At 38.6% G+C, this 18,345-nt stretch overlaps 1 protein-coding gene across 6 annotated transcripts in view; it reads left to right on the top strand.

Moving 5' to 3' along the window:
* Positions 1-16,567, top strand: part of CYLD (CYLD lysine 63 deubiquitinase) — a 61,940-nt gene extending 45,373 nt beyond the window's left edge. For 5 of the 6 annotated variants that reach the window (XM_004264892.4, XM_033418935.2, XM_033418932.2 and 2 more), the window contains 7 exons: positions 1,056-1,147; positions 2,308-2,374; positions 7,124-7,256; positions 8,162-8,270; positions 9,296-9,414; positions 9,695-9,911; positions 11,559-16,567. In XM_004264892.4, the coding sequence (XP_004264940.1) occupies positions 1,056-1,147; positions 2,308-2,374; positions 7,124-7,256; positions 8,162-8,270; positions 9,296-9,414; positions 9,695-9,911; positions 11,559-11,743 (922 nt within the window). In that variant the 3' untranslated portion in view covers positions 11,744-16,567. Of the gene's footprint in view, positions 1-1,055; positions 1,148-2,307; positions 2,375-4,971; positions 6,076-7,123; positions 7,257-8,161; positions 8,271-9,295; positions 9,415-9,694; positions 9,912-11,558 lie in introns of those variants that run through there. The other variant, XM_033418936.2, reaches the window with a different exon arrangement.
* Positions 16,568-18,345: the final 1,778 nt, after the last annotated feature.

Genomic DNA, 18,345 nt, shown 5'->3' with positions numbered 1-18,345 from the left:
AAGCTCTAAGGCATGTTACCACTTCCTTCTTTCCTTCCAAAACACCATAAGTCCGTTAATAAACGTTCTTTGAATACTGTTGTCCAACCAGTCAAGGATCATGGTTCATCAGACTTTGTCACCCTGTCCACAGCAAGAAGCTTGTCAGATGCCCTGTTTTGATCAAGATTCCCTGTGTCTGCAGCAGTCATATCTAGATTATAGCTGACTGGTTTTACTTGGTACTGAAACACGTGCTTTCTCCATTTCAAGCTTCTCGCAGGCAGAGACCCTGTTTTTTCACCTTATTCATTTTTGTATTCCCAGTGACTGAAAGGTTAGATTACTATGTAAGTGGTAGATGCTCAATATATGTTGGCTGCAAAGAGCTAATGAGTGAGTGGATAGCCGGTATGAAAAATGGATATAAGATTAGGTGGTTCTGACTTGCTCTTATGAAGCCCATGGTGGCCTCTAAGCTGTCTTCTGAAGCCATTTTTAGAATTAGAATTTTGTCAAGGATTGACAGGAAGCTTATTGAATGTATCCTGTATTCAGAGAAAGATAAGAGAAAGTGTCATAGTTATGATGACTGGTTTGATTGCAGAGTTTAGAATTTCACTTTCTTATCACTGCCCTTTTCCATCCCCCTTGGTAGCTATTTCATCCTTTAGTACAACATTAAAAGGATTCTCTCTCAAAATTGTATATCCTGTTTTGTAAAGTACATGTTTTAATTCCTTAAGTAAAATAGTATTAAAAAAACAGTCATCATAAATGAAAAATATTTTTTTCTTTTATTAGTATATGATAGTTATTTTTAGGTTATCATAGTGTCTGAGATAATTCTGATTATAGATTTAAAAATTTTCAAACCTCAAGAAGAAGCTTATAATTGTATTTTCTGAAATACTTATTAAACTTACTAATTTATGACACACTGGAGTTACATAAGAAATATTTGATTATCAAAATGTGTTATGTTCATTGTAAGCCAACTGTCCTTCAATAAAAAAATGTGTTATATTAATTTAATATATTTGCTAATATTAATTAATAGTTTCTTACTAACATAGATATGGATACGTATGTGCAACAAAGATTATGAAACTGAGGAAAATACTTGAAAAAGTTGAGGCTGCATCAGGATTTACCTCTGAAGAAAAAGGTGACTGTTTTTTGTTTTTTTTAAAGAAGATGTTGGGGGTAGGAGTTTATTAATTAATTAATTTATTTTTGCTGTGTTGGGTCTTCATTTCTGTGCGAGGGCTTTCTCTAGTCGTGGCAAGCGGGGGCCACTCTTCATCGCGGTGCGCGGGCCTCTCACTATCGCGGCCTCTCTTGTTGCGGAGCACAGGCTCTAGACGCGCAGGCTCAGTAGTTGTGGCTCACGGGCCTAGTTGCTCCACGGCATGTGGGATCCTCCCAGACCAGGGCTCGAACCCGTGTCCCCTGCATTAGCAGGCAGATTCTTAACCACTGCGCCACCAGGGAAGCCCAAGGTGACTGTTTTAATTTATAGGATAGGCATTAAAAATAACTTGAAAGCATAAATGCTAAATTGTTGGCTGAAATGTTATATCTGTGTAGTTTGGGGGATTATATTTTAAAATATAATTTTTTTCTATGTGATGTACAGTTTTCTTTTTGTAAATGCTTTCTCTCTTCTAAAAGTGAGTGATATGTGGAATAATGAACCCCTTTAAGAAGCTGGCTGGTTTTAGTATATTATGAATAAATAAGGAGATCTTTCCGTCCAGCGATGATATTCGGAGTTGTTTTCTTTTCAGGGTTGAAGAGTTGCACTGAGTCATCCACATTTCTCACTTAGCCTTCCTTGTTATAAAGGGAGTTACAAATGGCTGATTAGGATTAAGTTTATGGTCAGAGACAGTGTTTTAATCTATTCATAGCTAATGAATTTACTCAGAGATTCAACTCCTGACTTTGAATGTATTAACAGCATACTAGCTATAATAGTTACAGACTTGATAATTATTTAAATAACAGGAAAGATAAGGTCATACATCAGGTTTTATTACACTTATCTTAAGCCCCTCCCAAAGAAATTAAAATTATTTCCCTCTATGTGAATTATTATACCCTTTGAAATATAATAAAGTTATAACAAAATTGGCACGTAATACTTTATCATATCATTTAAATATCCTTTGTAGTTTGTTAGGAAAACTTGAGAACTATGCTTTTAATGGAAATAATATTGATTATGAAATTGAATTCTGTATAGGAATATGACTGTTATAAAGAAAAAATAGAATGATTTAAAAATCTTGTCTGTGACTTATTTGATTTTTTATTTTCTCCTAGATCCTGAAGAATTCTTGAATATTCTGTTTCATCATATTTTAAGGGTAGAACCATTGTTAAAGATAAGGTAATTTTAAACTGTTACAGAAGCATTGGAAAAAATAGACAGTCCTCATTTCCACTGCCATCATTCAGTAGAAATGATTTCCTTAATGATTACTTAATATTGTATTTATTTAGGGATCTCAATATGTTAGGTTTCTGCAATGCAAATTAATTTAAATCATTATCTTTGCCATAGTATCATACTTAACTTGAGGAACAAATCCAGTGTAAATTTGTGCTTTTAATTTTAACCCCAGTAATAAGCATTATTGCAAATCGTTTTCTTATAAAACTGTATATAGATATATATATTTTTTTTTTTCATGGTACGCAGGCCTCTCACTGTTGTGGCCTGTCCCGTTGCGGAGCGCAGGCTCTGGACACTCAGGCCCAGTGGCCATGGCTCACGGGCCCAGCCGCTCCACTGCATGTGGGATCTTCCTGTACCGGGGCACGAACCCGTGTCCCCTGCATCGGCAGGCGGACTCTCAACCACTGTGCCACCAGGGAAGCCCTGTAAATATTTTTGTAATTTAAATTAATGAATCCTTTTAAGAGAATATTATCCAAACTCAATCAAACACTGTGGGAGCACTGTTTTTGACAACCCATTAGTCAAAGAATTAATTTAGCTCTAAATTAGCTCTCTTGTTCTCAGTTTTATAACTTGGTCTTTTTTCCCCCCATCTTCAATGAAAGCCTTGAATCTAATACAGTGAAGTTCTTAGTGAGATGTTCTAAATTGATGAACTTTCCAGATTGAATGCTGGGCCTTTTTACATTTTAGTCTGGGTTTCTTTGTTGAAAAACCTTGCTTATATACTATTTACTTCCTTAAAACCTAATCACAGACAAGTATCCTTACTCATCTCAGTGTCTTAAGTGATGTTCTTTGATGCCAGTGTCAAATTGATGAGTAAGAAGGATGGAGGGAAGGGTGGACAGTACTGAAGTTATAGTTTGATATTATTTTGGAAGTTCTAGCTAATGAAATAAGATAGGATATATTTATTATCTATTCAAATAAGGTCATAGCTATATGTATACCCAGAAAATCCTAGAGAATTGTTTAGAAACTACTAGTATTAACACAAGAATTTGTAATTTGACCATGCAGGAAAAAACCATGGAGAAATCAGTCATATTCTGGTATCCCCACTAGCAAATATGAAAAAGAGATAATTTCATACTTCATGAAAGTATAAAATGCTAAGAAATCAATTTTACTGAGATAGGTTCTTAAAGAAGACTTGCACAGAGCTAAAAGGTGATTTAATTAATTAGTGAGAAAGATTGTGTTCCAGGTAGGAAGATTAAATAACTTAAGGATGTTAATGTTTACAAAATAACTTGTACATAATCAAGATCTTAACTTTTTTTTTTTTCCTGGAACTTAGTAAAATGATTTTAGAATTCTCTACAAGATGAAATGGGTGAAAACATTGCAGTTTTTTTTTTTTTTAAAGAACTCTATTATAAGCTATAAAGACAAAACAACAGACATTTAAAACCGTGTGATACTGGTATACAATTAGAAATTGGATAGATAGAATTGAATAGAAAGCCCAGATATAGAATTAACTATATGTGGTATTTCAGTATTTTATAAGTCGACCTTCAAACACAAAGGAGGAAGGAAATATATATTGAATACATGATGTAGGAAATCTGCCAGGCAGTTTGGGAGGAAAAAAATCACTTCTGTTTTTCATCTTGAAGAGATAAATTTCAGATGATTAAAACAGTTTTCATTCTTTTTTTGCATAGCCCAACACACCTTGGGTTGTAATACACTCCTGGTGTGTTACATAGGATGAATACTGCAGTGCACAGGATGTACATAGGATGAATACTGCAGTGATTCTCAGAGTGGGTGAAGAAGGGTCAGTCACATATAGGAATATGTCTCAGTGTCTGAAGGTCTTGTGGAGTTTGAAGAGGGCCCTGGGAAGCTCTGCCTCTCCTCCCCATTCAGCAGCCTCTTCATACTGAGAATCATTAGTTTGAAGATTATAAAAAGGTAAAAAAAAAAATACTTGAAAAGTTAGCAGTTTTTTCCCAAGTGTCATTCTTCCCCTCCATGAGCCTGTCTTCCTGACTGAGGGAGCATCAGCTGATGCAACAAATAGGAGGATGAGTACCTTAAAACCTTGAAATAGTAAAGTAGTCTAAAAGAGACTATTCTAAAATGATATTCTTAATATGAATATTCTTAAATAGCTTAAGAGAAAAAAGAAGAACTTAGATACCTATGGAGGATAAATGCAGATTTGATAACAAAGAAAAATAAACAAAAATAAAACTCCCCAAAATAGAATAAAAAACTATATATGTAGTTATATATATATATAGCCATATATGTATATATGGCTGGGAGAGGGTACCTCACTGAATGCAGTATGCACAGCTAAAGAGAGAATTGCTTACTTGAAAGATAGATCTGAAGAAATTACCCAGAATGTAGCCCAAAGCGATAAAGAGTTAGAAAACAAGAAAGAGTAGATAAGAGACGTGGAAGACAAATTCTAATTGTCATTGTAGGAGGAGACACTAGAGAGAATAGGGAAGAAGCAATATTTCAAGAGATAATAGCTGAAGATTTTTTGGAATTTTTGACAGACTTAATTTCTAAGAATAAAGATGCATAAAATTCCTGAGCTGGAAGAACCAAGACTAAATTACCAGTCAGAGACTTATTACAGGGTGTACTTTAATAACATAAAACTGAATTTAGAATAAAGGGGTGATATGCAAGAAACAAGAAAGCCAAGCAAGAAATTGGTAAATGTGGGTAAGTAAAGCCTTCATACTTAAAAACAATAACAACGATGGTAGTAGTAATAATAATTACTGTGTATGGGGTGCTAAGGTGAAGCTAAAGTCATAGCCACTAATACGAGAGGCTAATGGATGGAGGTAAAGCATTACAAGAAAAATAACGGAATAAGATCAGCATCAGGAAGCAGATATAAGGGAATATTCAGGTTGTATTACTGAGTACCTCTCATTATAGAACAATAGAACTGGCAGTTCTTATTACATGGATATGCTATATTCCATAGTACTAGATAATCCAGAATCTGTAAAAAGTTTTAGTTGACTACCCATTATGGTCTGTGTTACAAAGGTAGATAGACCAATATTATGCAAACCCATGGATACTTTTATCTTCTCTGTAGACGTCTGTTTTCTTTTAAGGTTAATACAACATTTGTACCCTTCTGCTCTTAGATGTTTTTGGTGATAAACAGCAATGTAAATTTCATGGTTTTGTACAACAGCACCAGTTTTGTTGTGATTCTTTTATGTGTGTGTCTTAATGCCCAGCTAATTACCCTAGGATATTAGCCTTCTAAAACTTTAGTTATGAGGTTTGAGTGGTTGCTGCCCCCCTCACCGCCTCCAGTTTTTCTGTCCCAGTATCCCAAAGCTGTTGGTATTACATCCTCATTTCTGGTTCCCATCTCTCGTGTTTGCCACTCCATGCTCCCTCCAACCACCATCCCCCTCCCCATCACTATTATTATTTCTAATTTTTGCAACTACTGACCTCTACTACTTTCTGCTTTCTTAGTTTCCAGTCTTATTTTTTCTGTTACCTATTAATTTTTTTTAATGCTTTTTGGCTTTTTGGCTTTTTTTAATGGCTTTTTTTGGTAATGCTTTTTTGCTTTTTGGCCAGAAAAATGCTGGCCTTTTATTGTCATCAGTAACCAATTAAAATATTGGTACAGCATAACCTTCAGGTTTTTGGGCTATCATTTTTTTCTTTTTTTGTTGTAGCTTCCCAAGAATCTTTGCTTTGTTACCAAATAAGTTGTGTTTATTTCAGGCTATAAGTTGCTTTGGGAAACTGAGGGTTTCTGAGGTTGGCCTCTCAATAGCTGAGATTTTATTGTGAAAACTATGTTAATATTTTTCCCTCAAAATCTTGAACTGTACTTATAAATCTAATTGTAAACAGTCTGATTCTATATGCAGAAATTCTGCTAAAAAGGGTAAATAGTAAATTGAAAGATTATTGATTCTTTTAGTAGAGTTAGTCTTGAATTTTCATGCATTCTGAAGTAAAATATTTAGAAGGGAAAATGTTCAATATAAGGGTAACACGGTGATTGGCATATAGTGGGCCCTAACTTGGTGTTTGTTGAATAAGTGAGTGACCATCTAAAGAGACAGCATGCTTTAGTGCAAAGAATAGTAAGCAGTTGTTAGGACACCTGGGTTTTATACCTGGCTCTGATTTTGAGTTACTGGGAAGGATTATCCTTCCCCAGATCTCAGGGCCTTTATTTTAGAAATGAAAAGTTGCATCTGGAAGGTCTCTTAGGGTCTGTCCCATTCAGGCATGTACAAATTAACTTTCCTGTTTCAAGCATTAAATGCAGTTTGCTCCTTTCTAGCTTCGGTGGTTAAGTTGAACCAAGTGATGTTAGCTTCTGGTTTTTATTGTTCACACAGTGCTTCTTGACTGTGGATGTTATTGCATTATTTTTCTTCTAATCATTAAGGCAGCTTTTCAATATGAGAACTTAAACAAGAAATCATTTGCAAGGTCTTATGCATAAGTACATTTAATTATTTTATCTAAATGATTGTCTCTGCCCCTGTTGTTCTGAGTGTCAGAGTTGCACCATTGGTTTTATGGTCAGAGTTGCACCATCGGTTTCTGTTCTCAACAGTTTTTCTGTTCTCAAATGCCTCTGGAACCACTTCACTTTTTGATGCATTTCATAAATAAATTATCTGGCTTTTTTCTGCATATTTTTAGATCAGCAGGTCAGAAAGTTCAAGATTGTTACTTCTATCAGATTTTTATGGAAAAAAATGAGAAAGTTGGAGTTCCTACAATTCAGCAATTATTAGAATGGTCTTTTATCAACAGCAACCTGAAATTTGCTGAGGTTAGTGATAATTACTTATTGTATTTTTTATGCAAGTCATTAGGGTTCTCCAGACAACTATAGCTTCTATAACTATTACTTTTAACCCACTGAGAACAGTTATGAGCACAAATTGTTAACAAAACACAAATTTTAAAAAAAATATGCCATGCTTCAACTTTGTCCATGTAGAAAATACCTTAGAATTGATTGAACTTTTTAGATTTTTGGTGCCATAGAAAATATCATTCTAATTTGTAACTTGAAAACTTTTAAGTAGCTTAAAGCAAAGAAGATTTGCTTTTTTTCGTTGTTGTTGTCCTTTCACCCAGCTTAACATTTTACCCAATTAAAAATTTTACCCAAGCATATTATCCAAATATATCAAAAAAAAGTTTACTTTTCCTCCTTCAATAAAAAACAAAATTCACTTACTGTAAATGAACAAGTGATTCAAATTACTTTTCTTTTACTGGTTACTGAGTATCTTCATGATCTTAGTAGTACATGCTTGTGGTTCATTTTCATTGTATCCATCTCTGAAGGAATGTTCTGGTAAAACCTTAACAGCTACCGTTATTTATTTGTTGAAATATAAGGAATAGTGTCCTTCAGGTTTTTCCAAAGCCTTAAAAAAATATAAACCCAAAGTAGATGACTCTGCATGGTCATCATATTATTCGAGACCCAAGGTTGTTGAACTGCCTGACTTCCGTGTCCACATGTCCATAGATCTTGGACTACTTGAGGCTTGGGGCTCCGTGGTGCTCTGCCTTCACAGTCCATTTCACATGTGGATCCCATTTGTGAACACGGAGTAGCCATCCATGTTATGGTGGAACCACTGCTTGGTTTGACAATCAACTATTTCAGGGAAATTTTTTTTCAGTGTTTTGCTTCTAAAATTATGTATCTTTTTTTTTTAGGCACCATCATGTCTGATTATTCAGATGCCTCGATTTGGAAAAGACTTTAAACTATTTAAAAAAATTTTTCCTTCTCTGGAATTAAATATAACAGATTTACTTGAAGACAGTAAGTATAAGATTATTTTGTTTGTTTTTCAGAAATAGTCTGTCAGGTCATTCACGTTAATTGTGAATGTGAGTCTAACAGGATATGAGTTTCCTAAAGGGCAGTTTGGTATCTGAAGAGCCTGGAAATACTACACTAAAATTTATTCTGGGGGCTTCCCTGGTGGCGCAGTGGCTGAGAGTCTGCCTGCCGATGCAGGGGACACAGGTTCGTGCCCCGGTCCGGGAAGATCCCACATGCCGCGGAGCGGCTGGGCCCCTGAGCCATGGCCGCTGAGCCTGCGCGTTCGGAGCCTGTGCTCCGCAACGGGAGAGGCCACAACAGTGAGAGGCCCGCGTACCGCAAAAAAAAAAAAAAAAAAAAAATTTATTCTGAAAAAATAATCAGACATGTAAATCAATATTTCATATGTAAATTGTTTATGAGTAAGAAATTAGAAGCACTCTATATGTTAATGAGAGTAGTTAAGTGAATTATGGTGTATCTCTACAACAAAACTACTGCCATTAAAATTCATGTTTTTGAAGACCAGTGTTATATGAAAGTGGTCATGATGTAATGATAAGTGAAAAGGAGAGTATGCTGATATTTTCTATAAGAGGAGCTACACACACACACACACACGTGTGCCAAGTTATATGAGTGTGCAGATATAAAATTATCTGAGAAAATTCACAGTTGTATTGACAGTGGTTGTCTCTTGCTAACTGAAATTGTAGATGCTTTCTGTTTTCTTATTTATACTCTCTTGTATCTTTGCATATTCATCAATAGAAATTTTATTATCGGGGAAACACTCTAGAATATATTATTTTTAAAAAATTGTCATTTGGTCAGAGAAAATGTTTTTAAAGATACCCTGAATCCAAGAAAATCCAATAAGTTTATGGGGATGGGGAGGGGTGGACTTCACTGAGTCCATGAGCATTATCCTTTTTAAAGCTTAACTTTTCTTTTTAATCTTTTTAATGAAAGAATGCATTTTTAAAGACCCCTTAACTCCCCGCCACCCCCAACGTTTTCAGCCCCTAGGCAGTGCCGGATATGTGGAGGGCTCGCAATGTATGAGTGTAGAGAATGCTACGATGACCCTGACATCTCAGCTGGAAAAATCAAGCAGTTTTGTAAGACCTGCAACACTCAAGTAAGTTTGACTTCACTTAATGGATATTCTCTTAATAAACAGTGAATCATTTGTAGTTTAAACAGATTTCAGGTTTTGAAAAGTTTTCAGAATCATAATTAACTTTAAAAATTCCGTAATTAAATGGTATTGTTTATGCCTCCTCTGCTGATTTGATGGACTTCTGTCAAGTACGCAGTTGCTCTTTGTGAGGGTGTATTCAATTAGAGTAAGTGGCATTCATTCCCGTCCAACATTGAGTTTGGCTTCTTAATGGCATTCTCTTCATGTTCCCTTTCAGGTCCACCTTCATCCCAAGAGGCTGAATCATAAATATAACCCAGTGTCACTTCCCAAAGATTTACCTGACTGGGATTGGAGACACGGCTGCATCCCCCGTCAGAAGATGGAGTTATTTGCTGTCCTCTGCATAGAAACAAGCCACTATGTCGCTTTTGTGAAGTACGGGAAAGACGACTCTGCCTGGCTCTTCTTTGACAGCATGGCTGATCGGGATGGTACTTTCCAGACCTTTTCTACATGTGGCGACATTTGAGTTTGTAGTGGGATAACCATAGTGGGCTAGCCTGGTCTGAGTAATAAAATAGTGTTGGGAAAAGCCGTTCAGGAATATCTTGGTGACGTAGTCCGAAATCTTGAAATGCATTAACAGCCCTGCTACTAAACGAAGGGATAATATTGTTGTGATATTTTGACATGCATAGAGTCTTTTAAAAAAAAGAAAAAAAAATGAACCGGAAATTTCTTTCTTTAGGGCTGAAAGGTTTTCAGCTTTGTCGTCTTTGACTTTCAGGCTTCTCTTATTTTCTGTACCATAGTCACCATTTCCTAAATACCTACGTGCCAAGCTGTCAGGGAGGTACCTTACGTCATTATACCTAAATCCTTGCAAGATGGGAATGATTCCTATTTTTCTCTTACTAAAGCTGAGATTTAAGGTGCCTAAGGTCTCAGAGCTTGTATTTAATTCAGTCTTTCTGACCTCGGTGCTTATGTTTTTTCTGTTGTCTTCTAGATGACAAAGCTAAGAATAGAAGTAAATGTCTTCTTTGGAAAAATAAGCTTATTCTGTGTGTAATGTGTCTTCCTTAAGTGGGGAGCATACTGCACCTTCTAGGCTGCTTTCTAGGATGTTTAGTCATTATTTAACAAATACCTAGTGAGTGCATGTGAAGTGCCTGGGGCTCTAGTAGGTTTCAAAAACGAAACAGTTGTCAAAACAGCTGTACCCCTGCCTGTATAGAGTTTACAGATTAGGACTGGTCCTAGGCCAGGTTGTGAAGTATGACTTACACGTACTTCCAGTTCTCTTCCATTTTTCCTTTAGTCACTCTCACGCTCCAGACCCCGAGTCTTCTGGTGTGGCCCTCTGGTGACCTAGGACGCCACCTAGTGGCAGCCTCTTGATCAGATGCCCAAGCTGTACCCCAAGGGTTCTCAACGTTTTCTCAACTCTCAGACGGTTGAGGGATATAGCACAGCCCCAACTGTAAATAGGTCCTTACCCCAGTTAAAATTTGCATTTAGCCATGTAACTCAAAAGCACAAGGGTTCCAGGCAATTTTAGAAAAGCCACTGGGAGGCTAAAGCCTTTCCTGGAATCCCTAAGACCACGCCTCATAGCATCTTCATTCAGTCTAACGAAATGTAGAACAAAACCTTGCGAGAATCACACAAATACATATTTTAAATTTAGCGGGATAAAATGGTATTCATTTTACTAGATCTGCCCTGAACTGGACAGGCTCATGGTAAAGCATACAGGGAGGGGTGCTTGCGTCTGGGAAGGGATTTGGGAATGTGAAGAGTTGAGTGCGTGTACGTATGTGTGTGTAACATTATTCCCTGATTGAATACACAGAGAAGCCTGGGAAGTAGGTTTTGGACTTTGCTCAGGATATGTGTCCTTTTATCAATAGTATTCACTGTTGGTCCCGGAATCCTTTCAGAAACCAAGAAATGAGACTGTCAGGAGTTAACAAGAGGATTTAGCTTCTAGAAATCAGAAGTAAAATAAGGTCTTTCAGGTCCTGGGAATTAGCCTTAACTAAATTATGGAATTGTAAAATTACTTTGGTGGGGCAGGACAGCAAAAGGGTTTAGAACTTGACTGCCCTAAATACAGCTCTTCCTCTTTTCCGTAGGTGGTCAGAATGGCTTCAACATTCCTCAGGTTACCCCATGCCCAGAAGTAGGAGAGTACTTGAAAATGTCTCTAGAAGATCTGCATTCCTTGGACTCCAGAAGAATCCAAGGCTGTGCACGAAGACTTCTTTGTGATGCATACATGTGCATGTACCAGAGTCCAACAATGAGTTTGTACAAATAAACGGGGTCATCTGGACAGGTGCAGAAACCCAATGCACAATTTTAATGTTGCATTTCACGCGAGCTGGCAGATTTGTTCAACGTCCATTGCCGGCAATGGATGTCTTTGTGGTGATGATCCTTCAGAAGAGGATTCCTGCGTTTAAAAACAAATTGCTTTTGTGTTACTAAAGTATTTAATAAGAAGCATTTTGCACTCTAGAAAGTATGTTTGTGTTGGTTTTTTAAGATGCCTAAATGAAGTTATTAATACCTGAAGCTTTAAGTTAAGTGCATTGATCATATTTTTGGAAGCATAAAATTTTAATTGTGACAGTTTAAAACCTCTTTTAGTCCATTGAGAATGTAAATAAATGTGTCTTCTTTATGGACCAAGGATATGAAATCATTTTTCCTTTGTAGCTGATGGTTGCCTTGAGGAGGATATATTTTGGTTTTATTAAGAGTCTACTTTCAATCCAGTTATTAAAGTTGTACTGAGTTTGATTTGTTAATTCTTCCCTGTATAGTGCTGATTCCTGCATGTCTGAAATCTGCTGAGTTTCTGTGTTTCTGCAGTAGTGGTCAGAAAAGTATTTAAATTCCCTTAGTGGTGTTTTCTATTTGTTCTGGTTTTGATATAAATGAGTGATTTTGTCATAAAATGTCCATTTTGGATGTAGTTTTCCTGGAGGATTAGCGTATACAGCAGTTGAAGCTCTACATTCATAGTAGTAACTGTCAGCTAACAGCTTTTTTTTTAAGGCTCTCTATTGTATGCAACAGGGCACAGTAAGTTTTATTAAAGCGTTGGGGTGATAAATATATTCCTACACAAATATATATGGTTCATAAGAAAATAAATTTGGCATATAGAATCACTCATTAAAATTTCCCTGAAGAGATGTATTGGATATCTAAACCTCTACTATTTTAGATAAGACTGTCCAGAACTTAGATCAGTACCCGCATTAAATTCCATCTGATTTCCCTTGAGATAATGACCATTACGAATCAGATATTTTATTGAAGTGTTAGCAGCAGCTTTGCCTTCCTCCTGATTAGATAAGTAGAAGATGAATGTTTTTGTAGCTAATATCCGTAGTGTGTGTCTGTTGTAGACTAGAAGCATAGGCTGTAAATGTAAGTGCCGTGGGATGTGTTGTATGGCGTCATCGTCTCTCTGGAATGACTTCCCAACCGCGCGGAAAGGCAGAGGCTGTCGTGTGTCTAGCATATGACTTCATAAAACATTGAATGTCCAAAAAACGGGAGAGAATCCTTGCAAACCCTGCAATTGTTTCTTTTTCAAGTCACGTTTACTTTTTGGTTCTGTCATTCCATTTTCCTAATATTTATTAGCTTTATAAATCATAATAAGGTACAAAAAGTTCTTTCATATCGTGATTTTTTCAGTTTTGGAAGGAAGAAGTCCGCAACTTGTGCGTGAAGTTTTGCTCAGTGCCTGGATGGGGAGTGAGATGGTTCCTAGATCGGGGGGGTGGGGGTGACCCCGCCCTGTCACCCCGGGGCAGGTGAGGAGCATGGGACACAGAATGTCTGTGGTCCCACCCAGTCCTGACCTTCCGGAAGTCCAGTCACCGCGTAATCAGTACGTGCTGGGGAGGAAATGGATGAAGGAGCTTATCAATGTGATTTGAAAAGGCTGTCTGGAGGAGTGACTAGGACTCTATATCTGGGTAGGACTGGACTTAACAGTTAAAAAAGAGAAGACAGTGCCTTTCCTGTAAAAATTACAACAAAGTACAAGTTGAGGAAGCTCTGCCGTGCCCGGCCCCTCGCGGCGGAAGACTTGAAGAGGACTTGTGAGGGTGCCTGTGCCGTGTCCCGAGGCGGGTGGAGGCGCTTTCAAGTGGGAGGGGCCTCATCCATAAATGATTTCTAAGGACAGACTCTTCAAGCATTAGCTGAAGAATGCTGACTGTTCTTTTAGCATTAGCTGGGGAGGGAGTACCCAGTAAAGGGAGGCAGGGCCTGCTGTAGTGGTTCCTGGGGAAGCGGGGTCCTTTCCGGCCCTGGGTGTCCTCCCTGCTCCCCTGCAGTCCTATCTTGTTCCTGGTCCAGCAGAGGCCCGTGTGTCAGGTGGGCACAGGCAGGGCTGGGCTGTGTGGCACCAGTGGCCCATGTGCCTGTTGATTTATTTACTTTTCAGCCTTAAATTTTCTTTAATATTTTCCTGTTGGCTTTTCAAATGTTTTTGTTATCCTTTCTTCCTTATCATATCTACAATCAAGATGGCAATATAGTAGAATCATCTTATTTATAAAACAAGTCATGTTCCCCCACCTCCATTAAGTACACACGTGTAAGTGTGTGTGTGTTTGTGTGTGAGAGTTTATACATGTGGGGTGGGGAGGGAGAGCAACCATGCCATAATGTGTTCAGTCCCTCGCTGTCAGCTTTCTGAAGGAGTTTGACTCCATCCACAAAAGGATGTTTTATAAGACTAGGGATACACATTGCAAACCAAGAGAAACAGTAACAAAACTCAATAAAATATAGTTGTTACAGTTGCTAAGGATTATCTCCCTGGACTAGTTGAGGATTTTTATAATTCATATTTGCCAAATATTATAGGTAAATAACTTCTTTCTATCCCATGGATTCATTTAATATTATTTTTTTTTCATAATTCACGTAATTCAGGAACAAGGGGAAGACATGGTAGTCCTTATGGAACTTGCATAGTCGTTCAAATTCCTGTTGTGTGAACATGGCACCTTCATAAATTCAGAGGCGTTACTGCCCTCCTCAGGTGGATCTCGATATCCAGCTAGATGATTTTGCGTCTATGTGGATGATTGCAGACAGAGATGTGAGTGGAGAATACAGAATGAGGCCTTAGCTGAGGGACTGCCTGCCAACAAGTATTTCTTAGACACTTATAACCTAGGATTGTGTCAGAAGGAACATGAGACATGGTCCCTGCCCTCAGGCAGCTTACCACCTACTTCTAACAACAGAATGTCTACTAAAGGCTGCTTAGCCTAAGTGTAAGGGTACCAGGTCGAGGGAAAGCTCTGGGACGCAGTGAGGTGTGACAGAAAAAGTGGTGGACAACGGGACAAGAGAGCTGGTGCTAGCCCTTTCTCTGTCGCTTGCTCTGTTAGTCTTGGGCAACGTCTTTACTTCTCTGGGCCTTAGTGTCCTCCTCTATATAGCAAGAGGGTGGGACTGTTGAATTTTATAGGAAAAAAAGAAATTTCTGGGTCCCTGGCTATGCATGCTGGATCTGACTCCTCACAGGTGGGGTCTAGGAAATGTTAAAGCCCAACCAGGTGACCCTGATGATCAGCCAGATTTGAGAAGCACTGAACTGAAAGATCTCGCGAATACCTTCTCCTTATGTGATTGTGTGATCATAGAATGTTATTGTGTTAATTACTCTACAGTCACGTGGGTAATTGTATGTTTGTCATATTGTTTCTCTGTGTTTACATGTGAATTTATATAAGAAATGCATTTTAGTATCTATGCCTCAGCCCGCTGTTTCCTAGAGGTTTTAGCCATCTTTGGAACACACTTAAGACTTAAAGAGGGTATTGGATGTTATTTACCTGGCTATTTGCATTTCATTTAATTTCTTTAGGGGAAATTGAGACTCTGGGAACCAAAGAAATGGAAAAACAAAATTCTTATGCAAAGTTATAGAAAAAAATGTAAACTAGCTGCTACTTTATAATGAAAACTTGAACCCTGTATGAGAAGATTCTGGTCATAAACTGTCCTTGTTAAAGTAGGGGGACTCTAAGGCTTATAATGACGAAATAAAACTACCTTTTCTAGGGGTCAGTGATGTTAACACACCCACAATTCTCCTTCAGTGAAAATAATACTGGAATTTCCCAAGGCGAGTTGGGGTGGTGGAGGAGGGAAGGCCACCAGGTGTGGTACCCAGCCTGTGAAGGTGGGTTCTCTGCTCGCAGGCTTGTGTCGCTGCTCAGAGACTGGGACTGCAGAGAGCGAGGCTTCCTGCAGGGAGTCAGCACTGCATTGTCTAGTTTCCTTTCAGAAGCTTTATTGGAGGGAAAAGAGAGGAAAAAAGACTCTTCATCTTACTCTAAATCCTGGAACAGCTGAAGGGTCTTTCTTGAGTCAGAAAGTGGTGGTAAAAAGCTAACCAGCAAATATGGCCAAGGATAATGAAAAAGGGGGAAAGAAGGACATTCCTTCTTCCTGTTCACAATAAACATCAGTATTTGGAGCAGGTCACTCAAGAACCCCATTTGCTTTCCTGACTCTCTGTCTTGTCAGTGATGCCAGTTATTTTCACTGTATTTTAAAGTCTTTCTATAACACAGGTTGGGGGAAAGGCCAGGTATGGTGGGATCATCCTTGGGGGCATCGCCGTCTCAGATGGAATTCTCCTGCACTTTTAAACCCTGTCCACTTTTGCTTTTCATTTTTTCAATAGAGATTGTGTTGGAGACTCAACTGTCCTTGGTTTTATTTTCTAAAATGGCCTATAGTACTTCAGAAAGTCATAGTATCCTGTCAGAAACATTCATTAAAAAAAAAAAAATCCCATTTGGAACCTCCCAGGGAAGTCGTGGTTATTAGGAAATTGGTATAAAGGAGCACATTTTGTATTGCATTTCCCATATTTGGTATCTCGTTCAACATTTTTTTTTTTTGGCCTGATGAACATTCTATATTTATGAAGACATTCTTTAAAAATAAAACCACATAAAATATCCCTTTACTATCAGATTGCTCTGATTTAGCCTTAATTTTGTTAAATTTTTTAGAGATGATTGAAGTGCAGCTGTGGAAAGAAATGTACTATATACTATTTCTGTATCATTAAAATTAAATTTGTATGGTTCCTTTTCCTTGATTTCTTTGGGGAAGGGTTTTGGGTTATGGGAAGACTAGAATTGAGTACAACTTCATAAGTTTTTGCAGTGGTGCCGGGAAAGAAGATTGCTTTGGGAAAATGCTGTACCGGGCACACCTGTGTCTTCCTCAAGTCTCTGCCATCATCACAATTGTTTTAGAAAACCTTACAGACTTTTCCTGTTGTGGGAGATATGCCAGTGGCCTCTGGGTCGCCTCCTGACATCATGACTCCTTGTAGTTTCTTGAAATAACCTGGTACCTCCAAGCTCTGATCCACCAGTCTCTAATCCAGCCAGAAGTTGTTCATCTCTAAACATGGGCACAAAACTGTTGACACACTATAGAATGGTGTGTCCTGGTCCCTCACAGCTGCCAAGGAGGCAGTTAAACAGTTTACTTTTCTGTATAATCCAGAGGCATGATTACATGATGCTATAAGGACCGAAACTTTTACCTTCTTTTAGGTAACTGATATAACAAGCCTTCTACAGGAATTACTACTTGGATTTTAAGTCACTTGTTATGCCAAGGTAAGAAAGCCAGAATGGTCTGAGTTGGCAATATTCGTATGAATATAGAACCTTCAAGAACTTTCCTGTTTCAGAAATGCGTAGCTGAATGACACATTGGTGATAATGAAACTTTGCCATTTTAACATACTCAGATTTTCCTTTGTTCAGACTCAAGGGTTTTCATGCTTTTTCATAGATCCATTCTTTCTCTTTGTGGGTGTGTCAGTGAGACAGTGATAGTTTATACGCTTGTGTCCACCTTTGGATGTGGACAGTCAAAGCCAGACCTTGCTGGAGGCAGGCTACCCGGTTGGCAGAGGACCATGGCCTCTCTAGGCCTCTTCTCCTGGGTCCTGGCTCCCTGCTCCTTTCCTGACTTGCTGAGGCCTCTTGTCCCTTGTCCTGAGAAGGGCTGTGCTGCCTACAGCAGCAGTTCTCAATCCTGGCCGCGCACTGAATTCACGGATGGAGGCTTTTAAGATAACTCATGCCTGTGCCCATCCGAACCCACTGGAGTCTGCAGATGGTGCTGCCAAACGCAAGTTCCTGTGCCTGATGCACAGTGAGGCCAAACAAACTGAAACAGAGTCAGAGCAGAGAAAGGTTTATTGCAGGGCCATGCAGGGAGAACTGGTGGCTCGTGCCCCCAAAGCCCCCAACTCCTCAAAGAGTTTCAGCAAAGCACTTTTAAAGGCCAGGTGAGGGGGGAGGGTCCCAGGGTATGTGATCAGCTCATGCACAATTCTGATTGGTTGATGGTGAGGTAACAAGGTGTTGTCACAGGGGTTAACGTCATCAATCCATAGGTGCCAGAAGGTCTGGGGGCTACTGCTCATGATCATCAAGTAGTAAACTTCTTCCATTTGGTGGTGGTTTTAGCATCTGAAAATCTCAGGAAATATGCATCAGATGCTATTATCTAGGTGCTTCAGAGAGGAGCTAAAGCAGAGGATACAGGGTAGGTATCTGTCCCAGGAAGGTTCCACAGGGTCCTGCTTGGTGACAACGGGGCCACAGGCACATGGCATTTTTCACAGCTCCTTTCATTAGTCCAACATGCAGCCGGGATCGGGGGACACTTGTCAGGGGGAATGGAGTTTTCTGAGGGAAACATAATCCACCTGTCGTTCCCTGGTGGAACTTCTGCTCTGATAAAGAGGACTATGGACTTGGACAGGCTCCAAAGGGGAAGTAGAAAGTCTGTTGTAAAGCTCATGGCCCAGACTATTGAGAAAGAGCCTTGGAAATCGAT

This window comes from Orcinus orca, chromosome 20, assembly GCF_937001465.1.
Source record: "Orcinus orca chromosome 20, mOrcOrc1.1, whole genome shotgun sequence".
Taxonomy (NCBI): domain Eukaryota; kingdom Metazoa; phylum Chordata; class Mammalia; order Artiodactyla; family Delphinidae; genus Orcinus; species Orcinus orca.
Note: the sequence above shows the minus strand (reverse complement) of the source record. Positions and strands in the feature narration are given on the sequence as shown.